Source organism: Salmo salar, chromosome 29, assembly GCF_965601325.2.
Source record: "Salmo salar chromosome 29, fSalSal1, whole genome shotgun sequence".
In the NCBI taxonomy this organism is placed as follows: domain Eukaryota; kingdom Metazoa; phylum Chordata; class Actinopteri; order Salmoniformes; family Salmonidae; genus Salmo; species Salmo salar.
In genome coordinates, this window is record NC_138319.1 from 16,210,852 (window position 1) to 16,236,094 (window position 25,243).

Sequence of the window (25,243 nt, forward strand, 5' to 3'; positions counted from 1 at the left end):
CTTTAGAGTGTTTTCGATCCAAATCTACCAATTATATGCATATCCTAGCTTCTGGGCCTGAGTAGCAGGCAGTTTACTTTGGGTACACTTTTCATCCGGACGTGAAAATACCACCCCCTATCCCAAACAGGTTTTAACTTCTGTGCCCCAATGTGGACCAGTTGTATTGTGTAAAGTCTGGTTTCATCAAACACTTTAATCATGATATCACATCCAAATGTGCAGTGAGGGTTGACAACTTTCCAAGCCAAGACTGATGCAATATTATTGTTCTTCTTATGAAGGTACACAATTAAATGAGGCCACCCAGATGACTTCACATAATCCAAGTGATGCGTCATCATGAAATTAGCCGTGCTGCTACTGAATGCAAACCGTAGCTAGTTCCAATAGCCTAGAGAGGATCCTCTCCCAATCAGCAAGTTTGGCAAAGCCAGTTTGCTTTCGTGACTCCCAAGCTCCCAAGGCCAGGAAATGTGATGGACCATGCCTCCAGATCTGAGCTCTGAGCCAATGTGTGATTTTGTGCAGGAGCAGCCTGCATCCTGATTAGTTTAGAGGGCCGTGGGGCTGGGTGGAGTGTGTGTGTGTGTGTGTGTGTGTGGGGGGGGGGGGGCTTGGGAGTCACGAAAGCAAACTGGCTGTGGTTGTGGTGGTTCCAGACCATGTAATTACTCCCACTTAGCAGGAAGAAAAAAATAACAATTTCTGTCATAACACAGGAGCGGAATTATGGTTGGGCAGCCACCGACCGCGGCCCACTCTCCTGTACAGGTTGTTCTCCTAGCTAGCAGACACACAAGGCACAATTAGTAATTTCCCATAATACCCCAGTGAAGGTTCCAGCAGCTCCTCGATGGAGAGATACTGGTGAGTCAACGTTTCCCTCTGAGCCAAATGTAGTCTGGAGAGGAACAATACTCTGCCTTGTTTGAACCCAAGCTGAGAGTAGTAGACCAAAACTCCTTCTGAATTGACTTGTTACAGTTCACAAATGGTTAATTGGATTATTCATTAACATTAATGAACATTAATGTTTATTAATGTTAATTTTATTAGCCACTGAGTGGTCCATTACGGAACCAGTCATTGAAAGAACTTAAGACCAATACATGTGCACTAGTGATGAGTGGGTTGACTCATAACCCACAGTCCCGGCAATTATATCTACGGGGTTGGCAGGTTTAGGGTCATGAAAAAAGCTTTAGGGCCTAACTGTAGTGCGCCAAATACACGCCAAATGCTTTTGGGAACTTGGGAAGAAAAAGTTAACGTCGATCCACTGAGGCAAAAAGAATAACTCAATAACAGAAAATCTTCAAAATGGAGAGTTGAAAATAAATAGAAGGGAGGGCCAGAACAGTGGTCTAATGTTTGGGAAAGATTTGGTGAAGTGTTAAAAGAGGATGATAGCAGTGATGGCTATACGGCTATGTTATGTGTGATGATTCTGAGGCGGTATACAAATTCGACAGTCACAAGATTGGGACTTCAAGGGAATTGTACTGTTTCGATGGGTTAAATGGAATAGTATCCTAAATGAAATATGGACACTGACTGTAGGTCCATAACCTCTCACATAGCCTAATATAATATTTACTCCTGCAGAATTAAGCAGTTATTGCAGTAAAATGATACACCAAATGTAAATTTTGACTCAGGAACAGAAATATTATTTATTTATTTTAGCATCTTGAGAGAATGAATGTGCGGTTAGGGAACGTCTGTAAAGGTGCTATCTTTATCAACATCATAAAAGCTGATAGTATTTCAACCACATAAATATTAATTCAAGCTGTCTGAAATCTTATCAAAAACCTGTTGGGTCGTTTTAACAGATTTTAATTTCCTTAAAACCGGCCAAACTGATCTCATTTGGAAATTTTGCATGGAAAATCCTTCCTGTATTTTTGGAATTATTGTATTTTCTACCCGGTCCCTAAATGTCTTTGCTGATTGAGAGAAGTAGAGGTGGAAGAGGAAAGCAAAAACAAACTTTACCAATGTCAACTGCATTGAAGCATTCATTCTATCAATTTATGACATTATTCTGGTGAGCAACTGTTTATTTACTGTAGTCTTCTAGGGCAACAAGTAATGACAGAAGGGAAGCTGAATGTATCTAATTATAGACAAGTTGACAAATAGCCTACCTGTCACGTCCTGACCAGTATAAGGGTTATTTGTTATTGTAGTTTGGTCAGGACGTGGCAGAGGGTATTTGTTTTAAGTGGTTCGGGGTGGTGTTTTTGTAGAAGGGGATTTGATTAATGTATTCCGGGGTTTTTGGGCACTGTTCCTTGTTTATGTATTTCTATGTTTAGTCTAGTTGGTTGTATTTCTATGTTTAGGTTAATGGGGGGTTGGACTCTCAATTGGAGGCAGGTGCTTTCTCGTTGCCTCTGATTGAGAGTCCTATATATGGGTATGTGTTTGGTTTAGTGTTTGTGGGAGATTGTTGTTTTGCTGAGTGTGCCTGACAAGACTGTTTCGTTGTTCGTGAGTTCGTTTTGTTTTGTTGTTTTGGTGTTCTTGTTATTTAAATAAATATACAAGATGAGCATCCACATTCCTGCTGCGTTTTGGTCCTCCATTCCAGACGACAACCCTGACAGAATCTGCCACCACAAACGGACCAAGCAGCAGAGGAAGGAGCAACAGGTGGACTTTAAGGAGCAAAGGGATTTCGAGATGGACTGGGGCTGGACCTGGGCACCAGGCTGGGGAATACCGTCGCCCAAGGGAGGAAATAGAGGCAGCCAAGGCGGAGAGGCGGATGTACGAGGCCTTGTACGCGCAGAGGGAGAAGCACGAGAGACACCCCCAATATTTTTTTTTTGGGGGGGGGGCACACGGGTAGTTTGGCTGGGCCAAGGATGAGCCATAAGCCAGCTACCCGTGTTTATATGGAGGACCGTATGGAGTGGAGGGCGCCGTGTTTTGCGGAAGTGCGCACAATCTCACCCATACGCACGCACAGTCCAGTGCGAGTTATTCCAGCCCCTCGCAGATGCCGTGCTAGAGTGGGCATCCAGCCTGGTAGGAGGATGCCTGCGCAGCACGTCTGGTCACCGGTGCGCCTCCTAGGACCAGTCTACCCTACGCCCGCTCTACGCACGGCAACCATCAGGCCCCTGCACAGCCCAGTTCGCCCTGTACTAGCACCCCGCTCGTACAGGGCTACTAGTTCCATCCAGCCAGGATGGGTTGTGCAGGAGGTGAGATCAAGACCGCCTGTGCGCCTCCATGGCCCAGTGTTTCCAGTTCCTGTCTCTAGTGCGGACCCGAAAGTGCGAAATCCCAGTCTGGCACGTCCAGTACCAGCACCACGCACCAGGCTTCCAGTGCATCCGCCCAGTCCGACTCGTCCTGTTCCCGCTCCCCGCACTAGCCCGGAGGTGCGTGTTCCCAGGCTGACACCTACAGTACCAGTACCACGCATCAGGCATCTAGTGCGTCAGCCGCTCACCAGTCGGGAGTCGCCAGAGCTGCCCGCCAGTCGGGAGTCGCCAGAGCTGCCCGCCAGTCGGGAGTCGCCAGAGCTGCCCGCCAGTCGGGGAGTCGCCAGAGCTGCCCGCCAGTGCCGCCAGAGTGGCCCGTCTGCCCCGGATCCGCCAGAGTGGCCCGTCTGCCCCGGATCCGCCAGAGTGGCCCGTCTGCCCCGGATCCGCCAGAGTGGCCCGTCTGCCCCGGATCCGCCAGAGTGGCCCGTCTGCCCCGGATCCGCCAGAGTGGCCCGTCTGCCCCGGATCCGCCAGAGTGGCCCGTCTGCCCCGGATCCGCCAGAGTGGCCCGTCTGCCCGGATCCGCCAGAGTGGCCCGTCTGCCCCGGATCCGCCAGAGTGGCCCGGAACCGAAGGGGTCTGGCAGCGACCCGGAACTGAGTAAGTCTATTAATGATCCAGAACTAAATATAAGTAACTGTGTTTCAAATGAGTCTGCCGACAGTGTGGAATGGAAGAGGTCTGCCTACGATCCGGAACGAGGGGAGTCTGCCTACGGCCTGAAACGGATTAAGTCTGTCTGCATTCTGGAGGACAGTAGGCCGGAGCCTGAACCACCACCTGTATAGGTGGGTTGGGGAGGGGGGGTGGAGCACAAGTGCCGTCGGTGACGGCAGCCACCCTCCCTTCCCTCCCTGTAGTTTAGGGGGATTTTTTTGTTGTTGTTTTGGGTTTTGTTTATTTATGAGGTGCATCCGGGGTCTGCACCTTTTGGGGGGGGGGGGGGGGGGGGGTACTGTCACGCCCTGACCAGTATAAGGGTTATTTGTTATTGTAGTTTGGTCAGGATATTTGGCAGAGGGTATTTGTTTTATGCGGTTCGGGGTGGTGTTTTTGTAGAAGGGGATTTGATTTATGTATTCCGGGGTTTTTGGGCACTGTTCCTTGTTTATGTATTTCTATGTTTAGTCTAGTTGGTTGTATTTCTATGTTTAGGTTAATGGGGGGTTGGACTCTCAATTGGAGGCAGGTGCTTTCTCGTTGCCTCTGAGAGTCCTATATATGGGTATGTGTTTGGTTTAGTGTTTGTGGGAGATTGTTTCTTGTTTTGCTGAGTGTGCCTGACAAGACTGTTTCCTTGTTCATTTTCTTTTGGTGTTCTTGTTATTTAAATAAATATACAAGATGAGCATCCACATTCCTGCTGCGTTTTGGTCCTCCATTCCAGACGACAACCGTGACACTACCAAAATGATGGAAATTATAAGCAGAAACATAAGCCTATCTAAAAAATTATTCCGCCATCTCTAACCATACAGCGCATTTTCTCTGTATTTGCGGTTAGTGCGGGCATCACATTTCCACTTTATCACATATAGTCAAGGAAATGGCAGATGTATTAATAGCAATTGCAGGCGGGTGACAAACAGCTGACCCACACATCACTAATATGCACATATATGCCCATTTTTGTATGAAACAAAAATTGCATCTGATATAATATGAAGTTTCACAGCAAAATCGTCTTATTTATATTCTCTTCTCTCAGCAACACCTTGAAATGTATGACTGAGTGACAGCCAGAAGTACTGGGTAGCCCATGTGTTTGTTTTCTTGTGGGAAGCTCCACAAGAACACCTCATTCCTCTCTTTCAAAGCAAATATAAAAAGATTGGTGTCCATACAATGGAGTGTGTGTGTGTGTGTGTGTTTGTCTAAAGATGGTTTAGAAGCCTATGCCATTTTTTTCTCTTAAAGGGAAAACTGCCTGACCTTTGTCTATGATGGGTTTGAGGAGATTGAAGCTCAGCAGACGCTAAGTAGAGTTAAATGAAACACATTCTAAACTGCTGATAGAAAAGGAGACATTTAGGGTTTCATTCCATAAATGCAAGCAGTCAGTCAGCTCCTTTGATTGACAAACTGTCAAACAGATTGACATACCCTCAAGAAAGACATATGTTACACATATTGGAGAGTATTTTTCTACCAAAGCCAGAGCATTGCTTGGATATATGCAACCGTCTTCATATCCTGGAGATTTTATTTGATGATTTGACAACCACAAAATCGACAGGAGTTACAAACACACTAGCACAATGAAGAGCAGGACCCTGATGTAGCCAGGTTGGCACATTGCCTGGGCATACTCACTGGGAACTGGGGTTAGAGGAAGGAGAAGGAGAGCCACAGTGGAACAATGTCTGCTTGGAAGGAGAGGATCTATTTGTGAGAGGCACAGAGCTAACCACTACACCGATGATACAACCTAATGGATCAGCTAAATGGCCATGCATTCCAGACCAAACAAATAGCAGAAAATTGGCATCTTTTTAGCTATTCCTGCTATTGCTAGACAATGTAATACATCACAGTACTATATGTTCTCTTCAGCATTTCCCATTGGTCTTCTTTCTCTTTCTCTTTCCCTCTCTCTCTCCTTTTCTCTCTCTTTTTCGCACCGGCAGAGACACACACACACACACACACACACACACACACACACACACACACACACACACACACACACACACACACACACACACACACACGATCACTGACAACACTCAACCCTGATATTACCAGTTTGGACAAGCATTCTTCCTCTTTGAGGGGGCAGGAGATTTGAAACAAAGCATAAGAAAAGCCTCCGGCTCCTTAGCTCTGATGAGAGCCGTGAGTTTGTTTTCAATTTAGGGTTATCCCAGGAACACACAAGTTTCTCCAAAAATAGGCAGTATTACAGAAAAGGGGAGGGGGAGGGGAGGGGGGGGTTGAATAATGAGCACCAGATGCCTTACCTTCGGTGGTAGCCACATTCTTTGGAGCTTTGGTCGGTGTGTGATCTGTACTCGAACTAATGTCAGAGGAGATGCTGGAGCTACCTTTACCTGTGGACAAAGAAAACATACATAGATGTTACACTCATGAAAGAGTGTCTATTGATATTGATAGGGTGAGATATCTGAAAGGGTTTAACCAACAGAAGAATAGCATACTATGCAAACATGGAGAGCCATCTATGCTGTCCTTTAAGACTTTTGCCTCCCTCAGTTTCAGTTGGACATTTCACCTTGGCATGTGTTCAACATTTTTGTTGGTTGCTTCCTATGATAGTGTGTCCCCCATTCCATTTGGAATAGGAATCACGTTTCTCCTTTAACCCCTGCTTCCAAGAAAATGGAAAAGACAGAAGGGAAAGGCTGTCCTGTCAGAGAGGGAAATGAGTAATCACATATGATCTGCGATTGCAGCTTCATAGGTCCTCTTGGGCCATGCAGTGTAGTGGTCCCAGCTGTAAGCAGTATTCTGTATGTAAAATAACTAGATGTATGGTCCGTACTCAGTAGTACACAGCTTAACTATATGCTGTGAGTTTAGTCTAGATGGTTGGTTTCTAGCTGTTTTCTTCTCCATGAAAAGCTGCTGATGGCATGCTCTCCTCTCACTCCTCTCTGAGGGCCAAGAGGCTGTTAGTGGACATAATTTTTTTACTGCACCTCATTCCTCCGTCAGATCATAAATGCAGCTTTGTGGCTTCGCTGAGCTGAAGCGAGGTCAGTGCCTTCACCCAGCGTGAGAGCCTCCTAGGTCTTCCCAAACAGTTACACCCACACAACACACGCCTATGTACACATACTTATACGCACATCAAGGCCACTCATGGACATGGACTAGACAACGCTAGAGAAATGTGGTTAACATGCATGAACGCTGTGAGAGGAAAGTAAGAGCTCTGGAAGATGGCTAGTGCAAAAAAAAAGCTGCCCCCAGGACACAGTTCAGCTTAGCCGTTGAAAAAGGCAAAGAGGTCTTAACACCTCATTTGTAATGACTATACTAAAACCTACCTCACCAGACTAGTAATTTTCAAGTGCAACTTCCCCCTCCCACATAAAGCCTACACACACACACACACACACACACACACACACACACACACACACACACACACACACACACACTCTCTCTTTTAGAGGAAATATAATGCAACTAATATGTCTTTCACGTTCAAACTGCTGTATGATATCGGCAACATATTGTGGTGACATCATAGAGACAGCACATCTGCTATGGTTTCCATCAAATTGAGTCACATCATTATGATAGAGAACCATATAGATGTTAAAGTAACTCTCTAGTGTTTCCAGATTTCTATGAAATATGACCTATAATTAATTACAAAACGAGTGAAATAGTTTTCCTTACAATTTTTTATTTAATAAAGTATGTTAAAAATCATATTTTCTGTTTTGGAATGGTGTGGGCGTACCCAACAACAGAATGGTGAGGGCGTACACCAATCGTAAAAAATATTAATGTAAGTAGACAGCTGATTGGTCAGCTCAACCAATGAGCCAACATAACATCATGTTCTGTGATGTAGCAACCATGTTTGAGCAACCATGTTTGAGATACAAGTTTGAGGTGTTTTTTTTATCCTAACGCTTAACAGTTTTGAGATCTGCCACACCCCCTTTGAATCAGCTTTTGTTTGTCAAAGGAGAAAAACATGCAGATGTTTAAAACAATATTCTATGGATTGTTTTAACTATAAAACTAACTTAATTCGTTTTGAGCACTTTACACATTTGTTTTGGGATCCACCCCTGTAAACGTAATTTGCCTAATGACGCGCGAGGGGAGAAGGAACGTCTCATTTCAAGCAAGCGCATTTCCATCCATGTTCACTCTCCTCGTCAACTCTCCTCGATTAACTTTCACCTTTTTCAAAAGGAGGCAAGAGAGGACGGAGGAGAGAGGACACAGAAGGTGAGCAAATCTAATTGATAAAAGGCCCCAGTCTTTGCTGAGATATTACTGGAGAGAACATTAGTTTAACAGGACGAGAAGCAGATAAGAGTTTTACAAATTGTGCCGACCTCATGATTCCTGTCCTTGGAGGGAAATATCAGTACGTAGTTGACACATTCAGAGGAAGTGGACCTGTGAAAGGCACCTGAAAAATGCTTGTTGACATTTCTGGAAAAAAACGTCCTTTCCTGTCTTGTGCTTATATAATGTGTTGGGAGAGCTTTGCTCAGTTTTAGTTACTGAAGTGTGATTTATTGTGGGGGACACTTGGAAACAGATGTGTAAATGGACCGAAATACACTCTATAAAACACATGAATACAATTCTGTTTGACAACCTTAATATTAATATTAATGTTAATATTAACGCTTTACTGCAAAACTTGTTTGAAAGTTTTCATTGGAGCTGCATGCAACTTATTGTGCTACAGGCTACATCCCTTGGGTAAACATAGGCTAGTTCAGAGTCATCTCCTGTGGAGCAAAATGAACAGCTATGAATCCTAAGCCACCCAAGTAGTGTTTAAGCTGATTCTCTCTCCCAAATGATTTCTGTTGTAACAAAAAAATATGTATTTACATAAAGAGGGAACCCCAAATGGTCTAATAAACGGGTCTGTTAAAATCTGAGGGAGAAGCCTTGAGGTCTGAGGTGCTGAACTCGGCAAGAGTTGATGAGATATGCCAATCTAGAACACAGTAACAATTGAACACGTAATTAAGTACTGTAAATTAATATCCCAAATAGTCATACTTTGTAGATTTCTATATTTTGACCTTGGTAGAGGAATTATGGTATGTGTATGGTCAGTGATGGAAAAAGTACCCAAATTGTCATACTTGAGTGAAAGTAATGATACCTTAATAGAAAATGAGGTCACCCAGTAAAATACTACTTGAGTAAAAGTCTAAACTATTGGTTTTAAATATACTTATGTATCAAAAGTAAAAGTATAAATCATTTCAAATTCCTTATATTAAGCAAACCAGTTGGTACAATGTTCTTGTATTTTTTTAAATTTACAGATAGCCAGGGGCACAGTCCAACACTCAGACATAATTCACAAACAAAGCATTTGTTTAGTGAGTCCGCCAGATCAGAGGCAGTATGAATGACCAGGGATGTTCTCTTGATGACTGCGTGAATTGGACCATTTTCCTTGTTCTACTAAACATTCAAAATGTAATGAGTACTTTTGGGTATTAGGGAAAATGTATGGAGTAAAAAGTACATTATTTTCTCTAGGAATGTAGTGAAGTAAAAGTTGTCAAAAATATAAATAGTGAAGTACAGATACCCCAAAAACAACTTAAGTAGAACTTTAAAGTATTTTTACTTAAGTACTTTAAACCACTGTGTATGGTATATGTCTCAGTCAGAAATTAGGCTATTTGGATGTAAGTGTCATCTTTTATTTTACTAGACAAGTCAGTTAAGAACAAATTCTTATTTACAATGACGGCCTTCATCGGCCAAACCTAGACGATGCTCGGCCAATTGTGCGCCACCCTATGGGACTCCCAATCACAGCCAGCTCTGATACAGCCTGGATTTGAACCAGGATGTTCATAGTGACACCTCTAGCACTGAGATGCAGTTCCTTAAACCACTGTGCCACCCAGGAGCCCGTAGGTCCTTCCATGAAATTTGTATCTTGTAATTTTGCAAGACAACATAGGCTATTATCACAATTAACAATCCTTCTATCTCATATTTTTTACTTCCCATGATATAGGTTGTCACTATTATGCAATGAGGTCTGATGTTTACTTCCCATACAGTAAAGTCCCCTCACCTGGTACAGAAGGCCTATTGGGCTATAGGCTAGATGGAATGATCATGTGCATAAAATAATGTCTGCCATATAACTGGTTATAGCCTACCTCACTTTAAGAGTAAACACCCTGGCATGCCTTTTTGGTACAGGAAAGCTCTATTTTTGTATGCAACAAAATATTTGCTATTAAATGAGCAAGGATGGATAAAGGCCTTCTGAAATTTGACTAATTAATTCAGTTGTGGAACAGCACAGAAGATTCCATTATATTCTAATACAAAACCATCAAGGTTGAATTCATAAAAGATAAGTTCGTTCTCAGTAGCTTGTTGCCCTGGCGATTGTTTCCTTCAAAGTTTGGGCATTCTAAATACTCACCCTCACTTCCATACTGTTTCCCATTGTTCGCACCCATCCTAAAGAATGCATAATCTACATGCAGAACTCATTGGTATCCAAAAAAGCAAAAATCCAGGATAAGCGTCCACACACTATCATATATGAAAAAGGAAATGATCACATAGAGTTAAGGAAATTCAAAAATAATCTTTGTCATCGAATGGTTAATCCAGATGTTGACAGAATAACTGGGATAAAAGACGTTTCGATTTTTACGCAAACCAATCCAGACTAGAGTTTCCAAGACGGTACGGGAAGCGTAACTTCTCTATCCAACTAGTTTGTTTAACTCCATAACTTTGGGGCTGCATTGTCCGAATAAATCCGCATCAGAATAATATCAAATATACGTTATAAATTAAACCCCCTAAATGCAAGCAGCTGTTGCGGGTTGCGTGCAGTCATGGAGGCGTCCAGAACCATACCCAATAACTTTTAGCAGTGAAGGGAAAACGCACTCCGCTAGTCTAGATTTAAAGAGACAGTGCACCTTATTTAAAGGGAGATGATGAAATAAATCAGAGGGAACCCCTTCAGTATACAATAACCTAGGCAAAATTGTACATGAAGCAAATGATACAACATTGGCATTGCACAGCATGATAGGCAATGATGAGCACATATTAGCTTTTGGACATACAGTATGTGATTTGAAGGATGTGCTAAATATGTACATATCTATAACTGGTTGTGTCGGAATACCCATACTAGCTTCTAAATAGTTTGCAAAAAATAAACGTTTATAGTATGTGACATTTCGAAAATAGTACTCTGAATGCGTTATCTGAATGGTCAATTGCGTTGATTCCCGCCATACGTTCATTTTTGTACAGCCGGTCAATTTATCTTATCAGCTGTTGTCAAACACGTGAGTCGGAAAAGATTCGTGAATTTTAGTAGATCAAACCCTGAAATGAGTATGCAGTTTAAGTATGTAGACACGACCTCTGTCTACGTTTGTGACAATTTCCTACTCTAGTAGTACTACCACCAATTTCCCACATGAAACTCCCATGACCAGGCTCTTTTACTATAAGTGGACATGGACACTAATCAAGTGTCAGTATTTGGCCCTACTCTTTTAATGGGAATGACTTTCCTGAGCATTTAATAAGTGATACAACTCTATTATTGGAAACTTTCCAGTGTTAATAAGTTTAAACAGGAATAGGAAATATCAAGCTATGATATTTCTATCATCCAAAACGTTCATTTGAACTTCCTTTAGGTATCAAACCCTGTGGCCTTTGTGTTGTACTGACCCTGGGAAAAAGTTAAATTCTTGTTTTGCTAAATTGCACAATCCATGTTTATACACTTATCATGGAAATACTGAAGTGTGTGTCTGTTCTATTGTTCCCAAGACATAATTTAAAAGAAATAAGGAAACAAATTGGTAACACTTTACTTGATACCCAGCGTCATTACACGTTATGACACCGTCATAACCATGCCATAATATGGCTTAACAGCTGACATAACCTGTTATGATATGGTCATAACACTGTCATGACCAACATTTTTACAGCTGTTGTGACATATATTGCGTAATTTTATGGCTGGTTATGACGCCTGCATAAGAATAAAACCCGAACATGGTTTCAGCCTAGCTCAGTGCTTGCTGTGGTGGTGAGGCAGCCAGCGGAAAATATGGAGCGTAGTGGTTGGTAAAGTTTTCTAGTTGCGCCGTGATTGGCTCAGTGTTCTGTCACTCATGGGGACACTACATCATCGCAAAATGTACAGGTAGAGCTTGAAAATTCAAGCCCCTAGGTGCTGCAATAGAGTTACATTAGAAGTGCCCATCCAAGAAGACTCAAGGTCATTACCTTAGCTTTGATTGGACTGATCATGTCAACATCATACTTTCAAAATCGTAGCTAGCAAGCTAGTAGTCATCATCATGAATCAAGTCAACAATCTACTGGCAAATCCTTTACACTCCGTGTCATATGAAGAGAAATAATAGATAAAACGCATCAGTGCTCATGGGCCATTGAACATATATATTTTTGTACCTTTATTTAACTAGGCAAGTCAGTTAAGAACAAATTCTTCTTTTCAATGACGGCCTAGGAACAGTGGGTTATCTGCCTTGTTCAGGTGCAGAATGACAGCTTTTTACCTTGTCAGCTCAGGGATTCGATCTTGCAACCTTTCAGTTACAAGTCCAAAGTTCTAACCACTAGGCTACCTGCCGCCATTACACAACAAACATTACACAACAATTTGGAAATCGCAAATTCATCAGAGTGGTTTGGAAGGAATCAGTGGCTAACTGCAAGCATTGCAATCACTAGCCTGCTATTCAGTGGAGTGGGTGTGTTGTCCAAGTCCAGGTCTAAGGGTCTCTTTTCCGAACTTAAAAGGATAAACATTCAATGTGGGCCCTGCTGTCAATCCAGCATGACTTCTGCTGCGCTCAAAACAACTGGAAACTCGGACCTGGGAAATCTCAGACTTCAGTGAATTCAAGACAACTGGGGAAAAAGAGCTCCGACTGGGAAAAAAAGTTTTGAACGGTCATCCAACTCAGAATTGGAAGTCAGGAACTCGGGCCTCTTTCTAGAGCTCCGATCTGAAGATCCCTGACATCATCATGATTCAACCTTGTTTTTTCCCAGTTGTCTTGAAAGCACCATACATCCAGAGAATGCGAGACTTTGATGACAAAGTTCGATGACAAAAATTTGCTCACGAAGGACCGCCGCTCCACCTTCCTGCTAAAGTGAGCACAACACAAGGTGAGTTCAAAAATGTCTTGTATGCTGCTTCATAAATGATTTAATATGCAAGGGAGATATGTATACTGTAGCTAATATTAACTGTATGTTGTGTAGTAAGCTGTTAGTAGCCCATGTGCCTTTCCCTTTATAATTTAGCCTACTGTTCTCACTTTGTTTTGCACCTGTAGCATATAGCCTGTTTTAGAGAAATGTCATCAAATATTGTAAGTGCTTTAATTGTCTGCTTATATGCCCCCTTTATTTATCTTACGATTCTGACTTGGTGTACAGGTAGAATACTGTAAGAACGGCCCATGTTCTGAATTCTGTTGCTGTACATTTAAAAAGTGCTGAACAAATAGTTATATTGACTACATCCATCCTAGCTCGCTCATTGTCTTAATCAAAATTACGGATTGCCTCAACCGCTCGTCGTCCCATTATGCCATAGGTGTACATTTCAATCAAATTTGATTAAGCAAGTCAGCCATATCAGCTGTTTTTTAAAATGCAGTAAACTGTTTTGCTGCCAGACAAGGCTCCGCTGATAGCCAGGTGTAGCAGTGGTAAGGTGTTGGGACAGCTTTATGTAGGCCCTAACAGTTTGTGGCCAGCGTTTGTCACCATTATAGTGCAAGTAATGTATTGTTTAGTGTTGTGGCTTTGCTGTCATGCATAATAAATTTCACCCCACCAAGACTTACATGCTAAAATCGCCACAGGGTTATGGTATGGGCAGGCATAAACTACAGACAAACATCATTGCATTTTATTGATGGTTATTTGAATGCACAGAAATACCATGACGAGATCCTGAGGCCCGTTGTCAGGCCCATTCTTCTGGGCATGGATTCTACATGGTGCCAGAAATGTTCAATTGGTATCAAGAGACCTAACGTGTGCCAGGAAAACATTCCCCACACCAGTACACCGCCGCCATGTTGGTGATTGCGTGCCCACTGGAGGCGCTTCTTGTTTTTACCTGATAGTGGAACCCGGTGTGCTCATCTGTTGCAATAGGCCATCCAGTTGTAGGTTCCAAGATGACGTTCTGCACAATAGTGTACTGCGCCGTTATTTTTCTGTTTGTGGCCGGCCTGTTAGCGTTCACGATTCTTGCCCCTTTTCCGCCGATCTCTTTCATCAACGATCTGTTTTCGCCCACAGGAATGCCGCTGACTGGATGTTTTATTTGTTGCACCATTCTCGGTAAACCCTAGACACTATTGTGCACGGAAAAGCCCAGGATGGCGGCCGTTTCTGAGGTACTGGATCCGGCGCGCCTGGCAACAACGTTCATACCAAGCTCTAAATTGGCTTAGGTCACTCATTATTGCCCATTCAATCGAGCAGTAACTGAATGCCTCGATGCCTATCTGCCTGCTTTATATAGGAAGCCACCGCCACGTGACTCACATCTGTAGGCGCAATCTATTCTCATGAACGGGGTGGTGTACCTAATAAACTGTCTAGTAAGTTTGTGTATAGTAATGTATACATTCAAGTCTGTAATGTCTGTTACTAAATTAAGTATTTGTCTAATGTATTTTGTGTCGGGCCACAGGAAGATTAGCTATCACCATTGGCTAATGGGGATTTCTTTTTTAATCTACTTAATTTTTTCTGTCTCTGAAGGGGTCAAATGCCAAGCCCCCAAACCTTTTACAGCCAACCATTTCTGCCGCACCAGAACACACACACAATGTGTTCTACGTCCTTCATTTAACAGTGTTACTGACATGTGCATGTGAGAGTTAAATTAACAAATAAAAGGAAACGGCAGCCAATACCATAAAAACAGTTGTAACTAACCGGTCCTCTGGTCTGAAAATTGATACCAATTTGACCTCCGCACACAATGACTGGTAGAGTTAGAGGAGTTATTGGAAATACACACTATATTCGTGTTGTGGTTTAAAGCAATTACAAATACATGCAGTGCATGCCATGGTCTAAGGTTTACATGTCATAAATTAGAGTAATATGTGAAGTTTAACACGCTGACGTCTGAACCCCACTAACAAAGTAAAACAGAGTGCTAAGGGCTTTCCTATTTGCTAAAATATGTTTTCGGCAGGGACAGTTATAAGCAGTACAATTACTTTATATTAAAGTAATTATAGTTTAAAAGCCTATTATGCTGATGTGACAGCTACCTCAAAACAACTAATAGGTCAAAAGACTCAACTTTATTTTAGAACCATTCAATAAAATTATCACTTAAACATTTTAACCCCTTTGTGGGTCACACATTAAACTGACTAGATAAATTCTGGGAGATGGTTGTTGTGCATCCAATGTGAATACACACACACCGAGGCACTGGGGTAAGGGTTGACAGTAGGGTTTGTATTGACTTCAGTAACAGACAGACAGAAGGCAGACTCTGCCTCCATCGGGGTGGCATCCGGCCCCATTGCATCCTGGGAGAACATGGCAGCAGTAGAGGGGGTAGTAGGGATGCCAATGGACTCCAGGCCAGGGCAGTCTCTCTTCTGGCTGTCAGCCTCACAGGACATGGGGAGAGGAGGAGAAGCAGGGCTGCCATCTGCAGTGGATACGGTGGAGGAGCATGCAGGTAGAGGTTCTCCACAGGTCCTCTTGGACAGCCTCCGATTCAAGGCACGCATGGTCACAGGAATAGACATACATCTGAATCAGAAGAGCAAGACGATGAATATCGAAGACATGTAACCAACAACTCATTAAGTAAATACTCAGTGTAAGAATGTGGTCTCTGCCTAGAGACAAAATTAAGCAGTATGACTGAGAAATGGACCTAGTGGGTGAAGACAGGCTGAATGTAAAATCAAACCTCTTTAGGACTCTGGAGACGTATTCATCCATGGATTGATCCTCTGACCTCACTGCAAACAGACTGCAGGTGAGCTTCTGGGAGTCTGCCACATTCACCAGCACTGCAAGACAACAATACACCACACTAAACCCTGAGTAGAGAACATGGAGCGAAACATACTGTATTGTGATTCCGCTAAACCGACCCCTGCAGAGTAGAGATAACAAATACTCACAAACAGATAGAGAGTCACTGTCAGATAGGTGAAAGGTCACAGAGAGGCTGGAACCTGACTCAGGGAGGACCTCGCAGTATAGGTCACACACTGGACCTAGAAAAAGGGGTTTGGTTATAGCCAAGTCAATGTAATAATCCATGTAATAATTAAATGGTATTCTGTGACATTTGGGGATTAGAACCCTGATGTATGCTCAGTTGCTCACTTACCTGGGCTGGGCCTGTGAGAGGTAATGCAGCTGGCCAGTAGAGTGTTAATTGCACACTGGTGGCGGAGCAGCTCCAGTAGGGCAGGGACATGGGCGGGGTGGGTGAAGGGAATGGTACTCACCAGCGCCCCCCTCAGAGCAGCTTCTTCCCATGCAGCCCCTGGCAGCACATAGCTGTGCATTTCTCTACCTGGGAGTGGCTGGATGGAGAAGACAGGTGTGTCAAAATTAATACCTTTGATGGAATGCTGAGTAGAACAAAGTGGTGTAGGTCTTACTGTGCACAGCTGTCAATGAATAGTGCCAGTATGATATCCGTTGTAGAGCAAAATTATAAGTCCGTAAGCATTCAAAACCTGTTTTGGTTTAAGCATATATACACAAACCACTAGAAAGTGGGCATCTTGGCCATCCCATGTTTTGTCACCACCATTTTCCCTTAAGGTCATCATCAACTGGGGAAAAGGTGCCCACTGCAGGTCAGTATCAGCTATGGCAACATCTAGGAAACAGTAGCAATTTGATCACAAGAAAGAAGGAAAGGGAGACACCTAGTCAGTTGTACAACTGAATGCGTTCAATTGAAATGTGTCTGTATCATGCCAATGTGAATTACAGTGCAAGAAGACCCATTTATTCACAGATAAGACTATAAGCACAATTGAATCTTGCTAAAAGGACTATCAAAGCATACAAACCTGTAATTTGGCTGAGCTTCTCAACAAAGGAAGAGAGCATTGGTAGGGGTGGCTGCAGTTTGAGCTGGAAGCAGGCTGGCATCATTCCAGAGAGCACCTCACAGAGAGGACTGAACAATGGTAGACTGCAACAACAAAAAACACAAACTCTTTATTAACATGGCTGTCTTAATTTGGGATTTCATCCTAATATGGGGAATTCCATGTTTGCATTTAGAAAAAGCTCATATCAATGTATCATTTGAAAATAGTAATATCATGACATTGAGATAGTTACCCCTGGGCGTCAAGCTGAGGTGGCTGTGGGATGACAGATGCCATCTGGAGCTTGTGTGTACAGTCAGTTGGCCCCACTGTCACCAAGGCCAACTGGCCAACACTGCACCTCTCTGCAATCCCATAGCAGAACACAACAGTATTTTATTTTTTAAAGAAATAACATTCAAACGCAGTTGCAAATGTTCCAAAACATACCTGAATCGGACATCAACAGAATGTCAGAAGGGCTGATGTAGTATTGGATAGTCATTGGGATACCTGAATAGGACAACAAAAAAAGAAGCATATTTCTGTTAGTCATTGAGGGTGATCGAGCAGCTAAAGAAACGACTAGGGGCTTTCTGGCTAATGGTCTTGCTCCCTTTAGTAGTAACCTACCTTCGCTCCCTGCCAAAAGATATCCAATCCTGCCATTGAGAATCATGTCCACTTGAAGATTGTACTCCCTTAGTGCTCTGAAAGGAGAAAAACATTTGTGAATATTTCAACACAATGATATAGAATTTCATTCAAGACAACCTCTAGCTTATTTAATTCTCACAGCAAGATGCAGGAGTCACAATTCCTTCTCGATTCAACTTCGGCCATTCTAATTACATTTCACTAACCTTGGCAAATGGGATATCTTCTGTAGATCTTTCCCCAAGAACTGAAGGGCTGTGTAGACCTTGATCTTGGTCTCACTAAAAGATTGTCTGGTTAAGCGGCATAACAAGCGAATGACATTGAATATCAACTAGTGGTAAAAAAGGCAGTACTTGTCTCCAGGGATGTTGTACAGGGAGGAAAGGCCTTTCAGTTTCACTGAGAATTCTTCAAACTTCTTTGACCTGTGCAGTAATAAACAGATGGGAGTAATCTGAGTGCCAACAATGTATACTTTGGTAGAACTTGGTAAAATAAATGTCAGGTGACCTCAGTTTGTCAGTAGACAAATTGTATTAATCAGACCGTATGTATTACATCTTACTTTAGCAGTTGAAGAAGTGACTCGCTTGACTAACACACACAAAAAAAAATAAAAAAAATTATTGGCTTGAGTGACATGAGTAATTTGAAACATCAAAATGTTTTCCTATATGGGAATGAAACAATATCAGTCTAATACCACAGGGGCTTCTCCGTGTTGGGCCAACTTGACGTCCTCCACTTCTCCCCCAGGCAGCAGTAGGACCTCTAGGTAGAACATGTCGGCTGTGAGGTAACAGGTTGTCTCAGTGGGGCTCAGGTGGGACCCCATCCTGTACAAAACAGAGGTCAAGGCTCAATAATGAGAAATGCCATTGCAAACACCAAGAGTGCGATGGAGGTTAGTGTATATCAAATGAATTCCATACTGTACAGGCCTAAGAATCTATCGATCCAAAAATCAGGAAACTCAAGCGATGCTGCACTGACTCGGAGCATTCAAAATGGGTAGAGGTCCCTGGATTATCCAGTAGAGGGACACAAAGTCCAGGCATTATATTACCGAATGGAAACAGATTACAAAAATAATCATATTACCCTCTCTGTTTGGCTATTATCTCCAACCGTGAGGCCATGGCGCTCAAAGACAACACTGGAACAGAAAACGGTTTGGGAAATGTTTCATATAAAGTTATAATTTGAGTGAAGTGACCATACAACAAATGGCAGATACCATAATCATAATTCTGCATGATGACCTTCAACTGGAATGGAGTGCATTACAACTGATACTAGCCTATGCAGAAGATTGAACTTAGCTGGTGTTGTGAATACAAATAACTCATGTTTTATTTACCATTCAGTGATTCATGGAGTATTTTCAGACACCTAATCAGTGGTTCACAGGGTTTGGTGTCACCTCTCGATTTGTCCTATAAAATACAGATGAAGACATTTGAGCATCTCAAGTATCCTGAAAGAAAGCACTTACTACATACTATGACAGAGCTTGAGAAAGCACATCGAGAGTTTAGGAACTGAATGAACTTAGGGCTTAAGACTGAGCAGCATTGTTGAGGGCAGACATCTAAATGGCCCAGGACCAACTCCAGCTGCCTTATCCCCTCAGACCGCACATCACATCCCTGTCCGCCCAACAACCACTCTCAACTCCCCCTAACAGGCCCTGGAGACTGACTGCTGCCAAGCTGAACTTCTTTCCGAGGCCACACAACAATCATCCCCAGTCGTGGAGTGCAACTGGACAATGGCCATGGATGGATCAGGATAGATTCGTCACATCAGAGTCCAGAAAGCTGTGTCCAAATGACAACTCCAAAAACCTTCAGCCCATTCTAAAACGACAAACAAGAGCTTTAAAAATTGTACCCCCACTGACATTGAATCTAAACAATGGTAGATCTGGGTAATGTGTTGGGAAGGGGGTGGCACTTAATACTGGAAATTATTCCTGTTGGTGACAGATCATACCAGTTACTCAGTCAAAGAAGGGACCAGTTGTTTATGTAGAGTTATACTAATCTGGCTAAAATCATCTTGGAATGCCAACATCTGGAAGGCATTTCAAGTCTTGTGGCTGAACGGTCACGGATGTTTGTCCTCAAGACAAGTTTGGTGAAACATTAGCCCAAGATGTACTGTTAAGAAGTGAAGGCTAGCCTACTCCATTAACATCCAAGACCCTTCCTTATATGTAATGTCCAGAGGTAAACTGGCTCTGGCAGCCAACTACGCCATCTAAACGTGAAACGATTCTTAATCGCGATACATTTCTGGAAACATAAGGCCCTCTACTTTCAAATTAAAAAGAACTCCAATATATGATTGTTTTAACCCCTGCAGCAAAACGTGTCCGGGGGCATGCCCCCCCAGGATGTTTTTTTTGTAGAATGACTAAGGTCACAGACATTCTACTCCAAAATGTATGAAAATGTAATTATGTTGACAATATCAAAAATATAACAGAGCCACTGCACTGTAGGGAGAAGAGGAGCAAGTGGCGTCTGTGTGATCGTGGCTCTCATTCGCACCACTGCTCATTCTGTTTGCTACAAATAGCCTATACACTAACTTGTCATTGATCTTAAATGGATAGTACGTGGGTTTTTTTGGCAGTTAAGCCCTTTTTCTACTTACCGAGTCAGATTAACTCACGGATACCATTTGTCTATGTGTGCAGTTGGAAGGAAGTTGAAGGTACTTTTGCTAGCCATTTCTAACAAGCATTTCTACAGGAAGAGCTAGCATGCTAGCTGTTCCCATAGACGTAGTCATTGCGCCAACGCTAGTTAGTAACTTCCTTCAAACTGTGCGCAGAGAATTATGGTATCCATGAATTCATCTGACTCAGGGTAAGTAGAAAAGGCATAATTGCTCAAGTCTCACACTATCCCTTTATAAGAGCCTCTGCAGAGAGATATACACAACTCAGCAAAAAATAAATAAAACATCCCTTTTTCAGGACCCTGTCTTACAAAGATCATTCGTAAAAAATCCAAATAACTACTGACTCTGAAAAACACCAAAAGAAAGATGCCCAGGGTCCCTACGTGAATGTGCCTTAGGCATGCTGCAAGGAGGCATAAGGACTGCAGATGTGGCCAGGGCAATAAATTGCAATGTCTGTCCTGTGAGACGCCTAAGACAGCACTACAGGATCGTCCTCGCAGTGGCTGACCACGTGTAACACCTGCACAGGATCGGTACAGCCGAACATCACACCTGCAGGACAGGTACAGAATGGCAACAACAACTTCCCAAGTGACACCAGGAACGCACAATCCCTCCATTAGTGCTCAGACTGTCCGCAATAGGCTGAAAGGCTAATTGATCATTAGAAAGCCCTTTTGCAATTATGTTAACACAGCCAAAAACTGTTCTGATTAAAGAAGCAATAAAACTGGCCTTCTTTAGACTAGTTGAGTATCTGGAGCAAGTCCTCAACTGGCAGCTTCATTAAATAGTACCCGCAAAACAGTCTCAATGTCAACAATGAAGAGACTACTCTGGGATGTTGGCCTTCTAGGCAGTTGCAAAGAAAGTCATATCTCAGACTGGCCAATAAAAAGAAAATATTGCCAAAAGCAGACAGACAGAGGAACTCCGCCCAGAAGGCCAGCATCCCGGAGTCACCTCTTCACTGTTGACTTTGAGACTGGTGTTTTGCGGGTACTATTTAATGAAGCTGTCATTTGAGGACTTGTGAGGCATCTGTCTCTCAAACTAGACACTAATGTACTTGTCCTCTTGCTCAGTTGTGCACCGGGGCATCCCACTCTTTCTATTCTGGTTAGAGCCAATTTGCGCTGTTCTGTGAAGGAAGTAGTACATAGCGTTGTACGAGATCTTCAGTTTCTTGGCAATTTCTCACATGGAATAGCCTTCCATTTCTCAGAACAAGAATAGACTGACTAGTTTCAGAAGAAAGTTCTTTGTTTCTGGCCATTTTGAGCCTGTAATCAAACCCACAAATGTTGATGCTCCAAATACTGAACTAGCCTAAAGGCCAGTTTTATTGCTTCTTTAAAATCAGCACAGTTTTCAGCTGTGCTAACATAATTGCAAAAGGGTTTTATAATGATAAATTAGCCTTTTAAAATTGTAAAACTTGGATTAGCCAACAACTTGCCATTGGAACAAAGGAGTGATGGTTGCTGATAATGGGCCTCTGTACACCTACGTAGATATTCCACTTAAAATACATTTAAATAAGCCATTTCCAGCTACAATAGTCATTTACAACTTTAACAATGTCTACACTGTATTTCTGATCAATTTTAATGGACAAAAATTGCTTTTATTTAAAAAACAAGGACATTTCTAAGTGACCCCAAACTTTTGAACAGTAGTGTATATTGATTTACTTACCATACTTTTGGGAGTGGGGGAAATTTAAATGACTATAGGGTAAACAATCAAATGTATTTATAAAGCCCTTTTTACATCAGCCGAAGCGCTATACAGAAACCCAGCCTAAAACCCCAAACAGCAAGCAATACTGAAGCTCCAGGTCACACTGATTAACGTGTAGACAGAGCATGAGGACTGTTACACACATTGGCAGCTCCGTTATAAAAGCTTCAACTGAGAACCAAGAACTAGGTGAAGTATTAGTCCATGTTCTGGATCGAGTTTGTATCTCGGTCTAGCAGCAAAACACTAAACCAATGTTTAACTTATCGACCTGTTTGGCAACGCTTTTCCCATGTCGGAGGGTATATCCGTGGTCAGTGGTGCCCAGGAAATAATTAAATCCAATTATTAGATGTTAACACCTCACCTCCAAATCAAAACCAAACATGGATTCCATGTTGTGTTATTGCCTTGGGAGCACACCTTCAGGATTGGGTTGGCGGCTCGCATCCAACTTTAAGGTGCATACACCGCCACCTACTGTACTGGAGTGTCAGGTCAGTCATGGCCTACCTACATTCAATTCCGGTAATACAAAATTGGGATAAATGATAATTTCCCTGCCAGCTATTACCCCTCACAAAAAAAAAACCACCCCATTCCACTATTTAATTCCATCTAATCCTACTTCCCAACGGTCTGGGAGGACAGAACACTATCACTCAACCCCCCCCTGCAACTCTTTTGCAGTAAAAGCTCAAGTACTTCTTTGCAGCTGCCACCACAACCTCTTTTCTGTGACTTGCATTCCATTTCTGCAGTACAGTTGACAACAATGGCAATGAATGCTAAGAAACCCACATTATTCCCATTCCTCTCTGCATACTCAGAGGAATCCTCTCAGGATCCCTCCCTCTGTACCCATCTTCCTCTAACACGCTCTACATTGCTTCAGCATATGACACTTTCTGTACTACTCTGACCCTGGAAACCTCAACCAGCCTTTCACCGGAGACCTCTGATCTCCAGCCCCATGGGCACCCCCACAGCTTCCTCCACCGATACTACGCATCCCTTTGTCTCATGCCCTCCTGCACACATCTAGGAATCTCCCTCCTGCACAATGCTGCAACATAACTTAAGCTTGGCACCTAAAACCCTGGCACCTAAAACCCTAATATTTTCAGAACGAAAGCTCCCACAGGATAACTGACACATCCTAACTTGACCTTGTTAGGCAAAGATGTCTAACAATTGGATTCAATTATTTTCTACACGGGCACTGCTCAGCAAATGATGCATTACCAATTCACTGACATACCCTCTGTGGGAAAAGTGTTCCCAAAGAGGCACAGAAAAATGTTGGTAAATAAGTTGCATGGTAGGTTAGTGTTATACTGCTAGACTGAGAAACTCGGTCTTGAACCTGGGCTAGGTGAAACGTATGACATTGGAGGAACATTTCAGAAATATTTCACTAATACTTACCATACACCTGCGAACCAGTTTAAAGGTCTCATTCCATGTCTTTTCTGCATATTTTGAGTGCAGGTCAGAAATGAAGGACTTACTCCCAACCACTGATGGGCAGAAAATTAAGTGCTTAAGATACAAATACATTGGATGGTGACAAACAGAAGACGGCAGACTGGAAATAACAATTGCCATTGTGTGAATGGGGTCAAAAACCAGGCTGAGTCTCTATTGGTTATATATCTGCGTTCAATTGCTTCCCTCAATTACAACATTTTGAATATTTACCTCGGTATTGCCCTCTCTGAATTACATTAGTTCACCAAGCACGAGTCTGATTAAATCAGGCTGTAATGTACAATTAGTTGGTATACACCCGAAACTAATGACTGCAAAACTGAGATTGTTCTTTAAAAGCCAGAATGTTTAATAAATTTATATTTGAACTTACTCTAGCAGTTGGCTGTGCAGTTTGTCCTTCAGCCGCTCCCAATGAGACAAATCCGCAGGAAAGTATGGAATGCACTTTTTTTGTGCACATTGCTGAAGCTTACATTTCTAACACATGCGTAAAACCATGTAAATAACTGCTGATTTCAGTTAGTATGCATGCAACACGTACACACGTGTTTGTTCATGACCAAAGGCAGGTGCACAAGATGGAAGTAGCCTACATGCATGCATACTAACAGAAGTCTGCAGGTGTTTACGCATGTGCCAGATAATAGTAGACATTTCTACTTCAGTACCAGCGCTCTAAAAAGTTGGGTAAACAATAGTTTACTGTGGATATTTCGATCTGAAGGTCCAACACCACGGACAACCAGTAGAAAAAGTTCAAATGTAATTTGGCTTGTGAGGAACGTTCACACGATGCTACTGTCTTTAGTTTCAGGCTGTATCGATTAAAAGCCAAGCACATCTCTCACCTGCCATCTTCAATTATATCTTGAACCAGAAGTTGGTGCCCATGCGGTTTCAGAATGAAATAAACTGTTGTGTTTCCTCTAAAATGGGCCTACTCTGAAACAAGTCAACAACAAACAAAAAAAATGTATGTGATGATGCGCAAGTGGGATCAAGTGGGACATGACACTAATTATTTAAATACCCACAGTAGGTGACGGCCAGGAGGAGCTGTTTTGAAGCCACTGATCCTCCATCTTGGCACTCCCCCACCGTTGTGAAATATATTTTGGAAACTATAGAAATGCATTAATGTAAAAAAATAAAAAATACAATGTTCAGCAATTATTTTACAGACACCTTAATGTTTCAATTATATTTAATTTGAGCTTAACCAAAATGAAAAAAAGAAAACATTTAAGTACATTTTTTTTCTTCAAGATTTACAATGTTACTGTCCACAGTAAAACAAACAACAACAAAAAATACTTAAATACCCGGTATATGTCATTTTGTCTTTGAAACAATGAAATAATTAATTCAAACCTATGGAGAACTTCCTCATCTGTGGAGTACCAATATGGCCTACCGGTGGCTTCAGACTCTCATTGGCCATTATTACATCACCCCATCCCTTCTTTTAGCGCCAAACACAGACTGTTTGTTCATTTGTCTAACGATTTCAAGCACATTCCAATTGTA

The 25,243-nt window shown here is 42.4% G+C and overlaps 2 protein-coding genes across 3 annotated transcripts in view; both read right to left on the reverse strand.

The window, feature by feature from the left end:
* LOC106590201 (F-box/LRR-repeat protein 7) overlaps window positions 1–10,858 on the reverse strand; it is a 46,585-nt gene extending 35,727 nt beyond the window's left edge. Inside the window, exons 1-2 of the mRNA XM_014180957.3 lie at window positions 10,414–10,858; window positions 6,245–6,334 (exon numbers count right to left, since the gene is read on the reverse strand). Coding sequence (XP_014036432.2) covers window positions 6,245–6,334; window positions 10,414–10,450 — 127 coding nt within the window. The 5' untranslated portion in view covers window positions 10,451–10,858. The remainder of the gene's footprint in view (window positions 1–6,244; window positions 6,335–10,413) is intronic.
* Window positions 10,859–15,334: 4,476 nt separating this feature from the next.
* med1l (mediator complex subunit 1-like) lies at window positions 15,335–24,751 on the reverse strand. Of its 2 annotated transcripts, none has more exons than XM_014180958.3 (17): window positions 24,565–24,751; window positions 23,651–23,742; window positions 19,146–19,221; window positions 18,887–18,941; window positions 18,489–18,621; window positions 18,351–18,379; window positions 18,139–18,210; window positions 17,989–18,063; window positions 17,759–17,835; window positions 17,576–17,638; window positions 17,379–17,490; window positions 17,102–17,226; window positions 16,790–16,905; window positions 16,405–16,603; window positions 16,193–16,288; window positions 15,976–16,078; window positions 15,335–15,812 (listed from the first exon to the last, which is right to left on the reverse strand). In XM_014180958.3, exons 1-17 carry the CDS (start codon window positions 24,569–24,571, stop codon window positions 15,422–15,424), a joined length of 1,821 nt encoding a protein of 606 aa, XP_014036433.3. In that variant the 5' UTR covers window positions 24,572–24,751; the 3' UTR covers window positions 15,335–15,421. The 2 variants fall into 2 exon arrangements, with proteins under 2 accessions (XP_014036433.3, XP_014036434.3); XM_014180959.3 differs by lacking the exon at window positions 24,565–24,751 and adding an exon at window positions 24,087–24,226.
* Window positions 24,752–25,243: the final 492 nt, after the last annotated feature.

Excerpts from the sequence above, each read along its gene's own strand:
- med1l (XM_014180958.3), bottom strand. Across the intron at positions 18,942-19,145 it reads ACTCCATGAATCACTGAATG|TGTTGTCTTTGAGCGCCATG; the intron begins GTAAATAAAACA and ends TTTCTGTTCCAG. Across the intron at positions 17,491-17,575 it reads TCTGTTGATGTCCGATTCAG|AGAGGTGCAGTGTTGGCCAG; the intron begins GTATGTTTTGGA and ends ATGGGATTGCAG.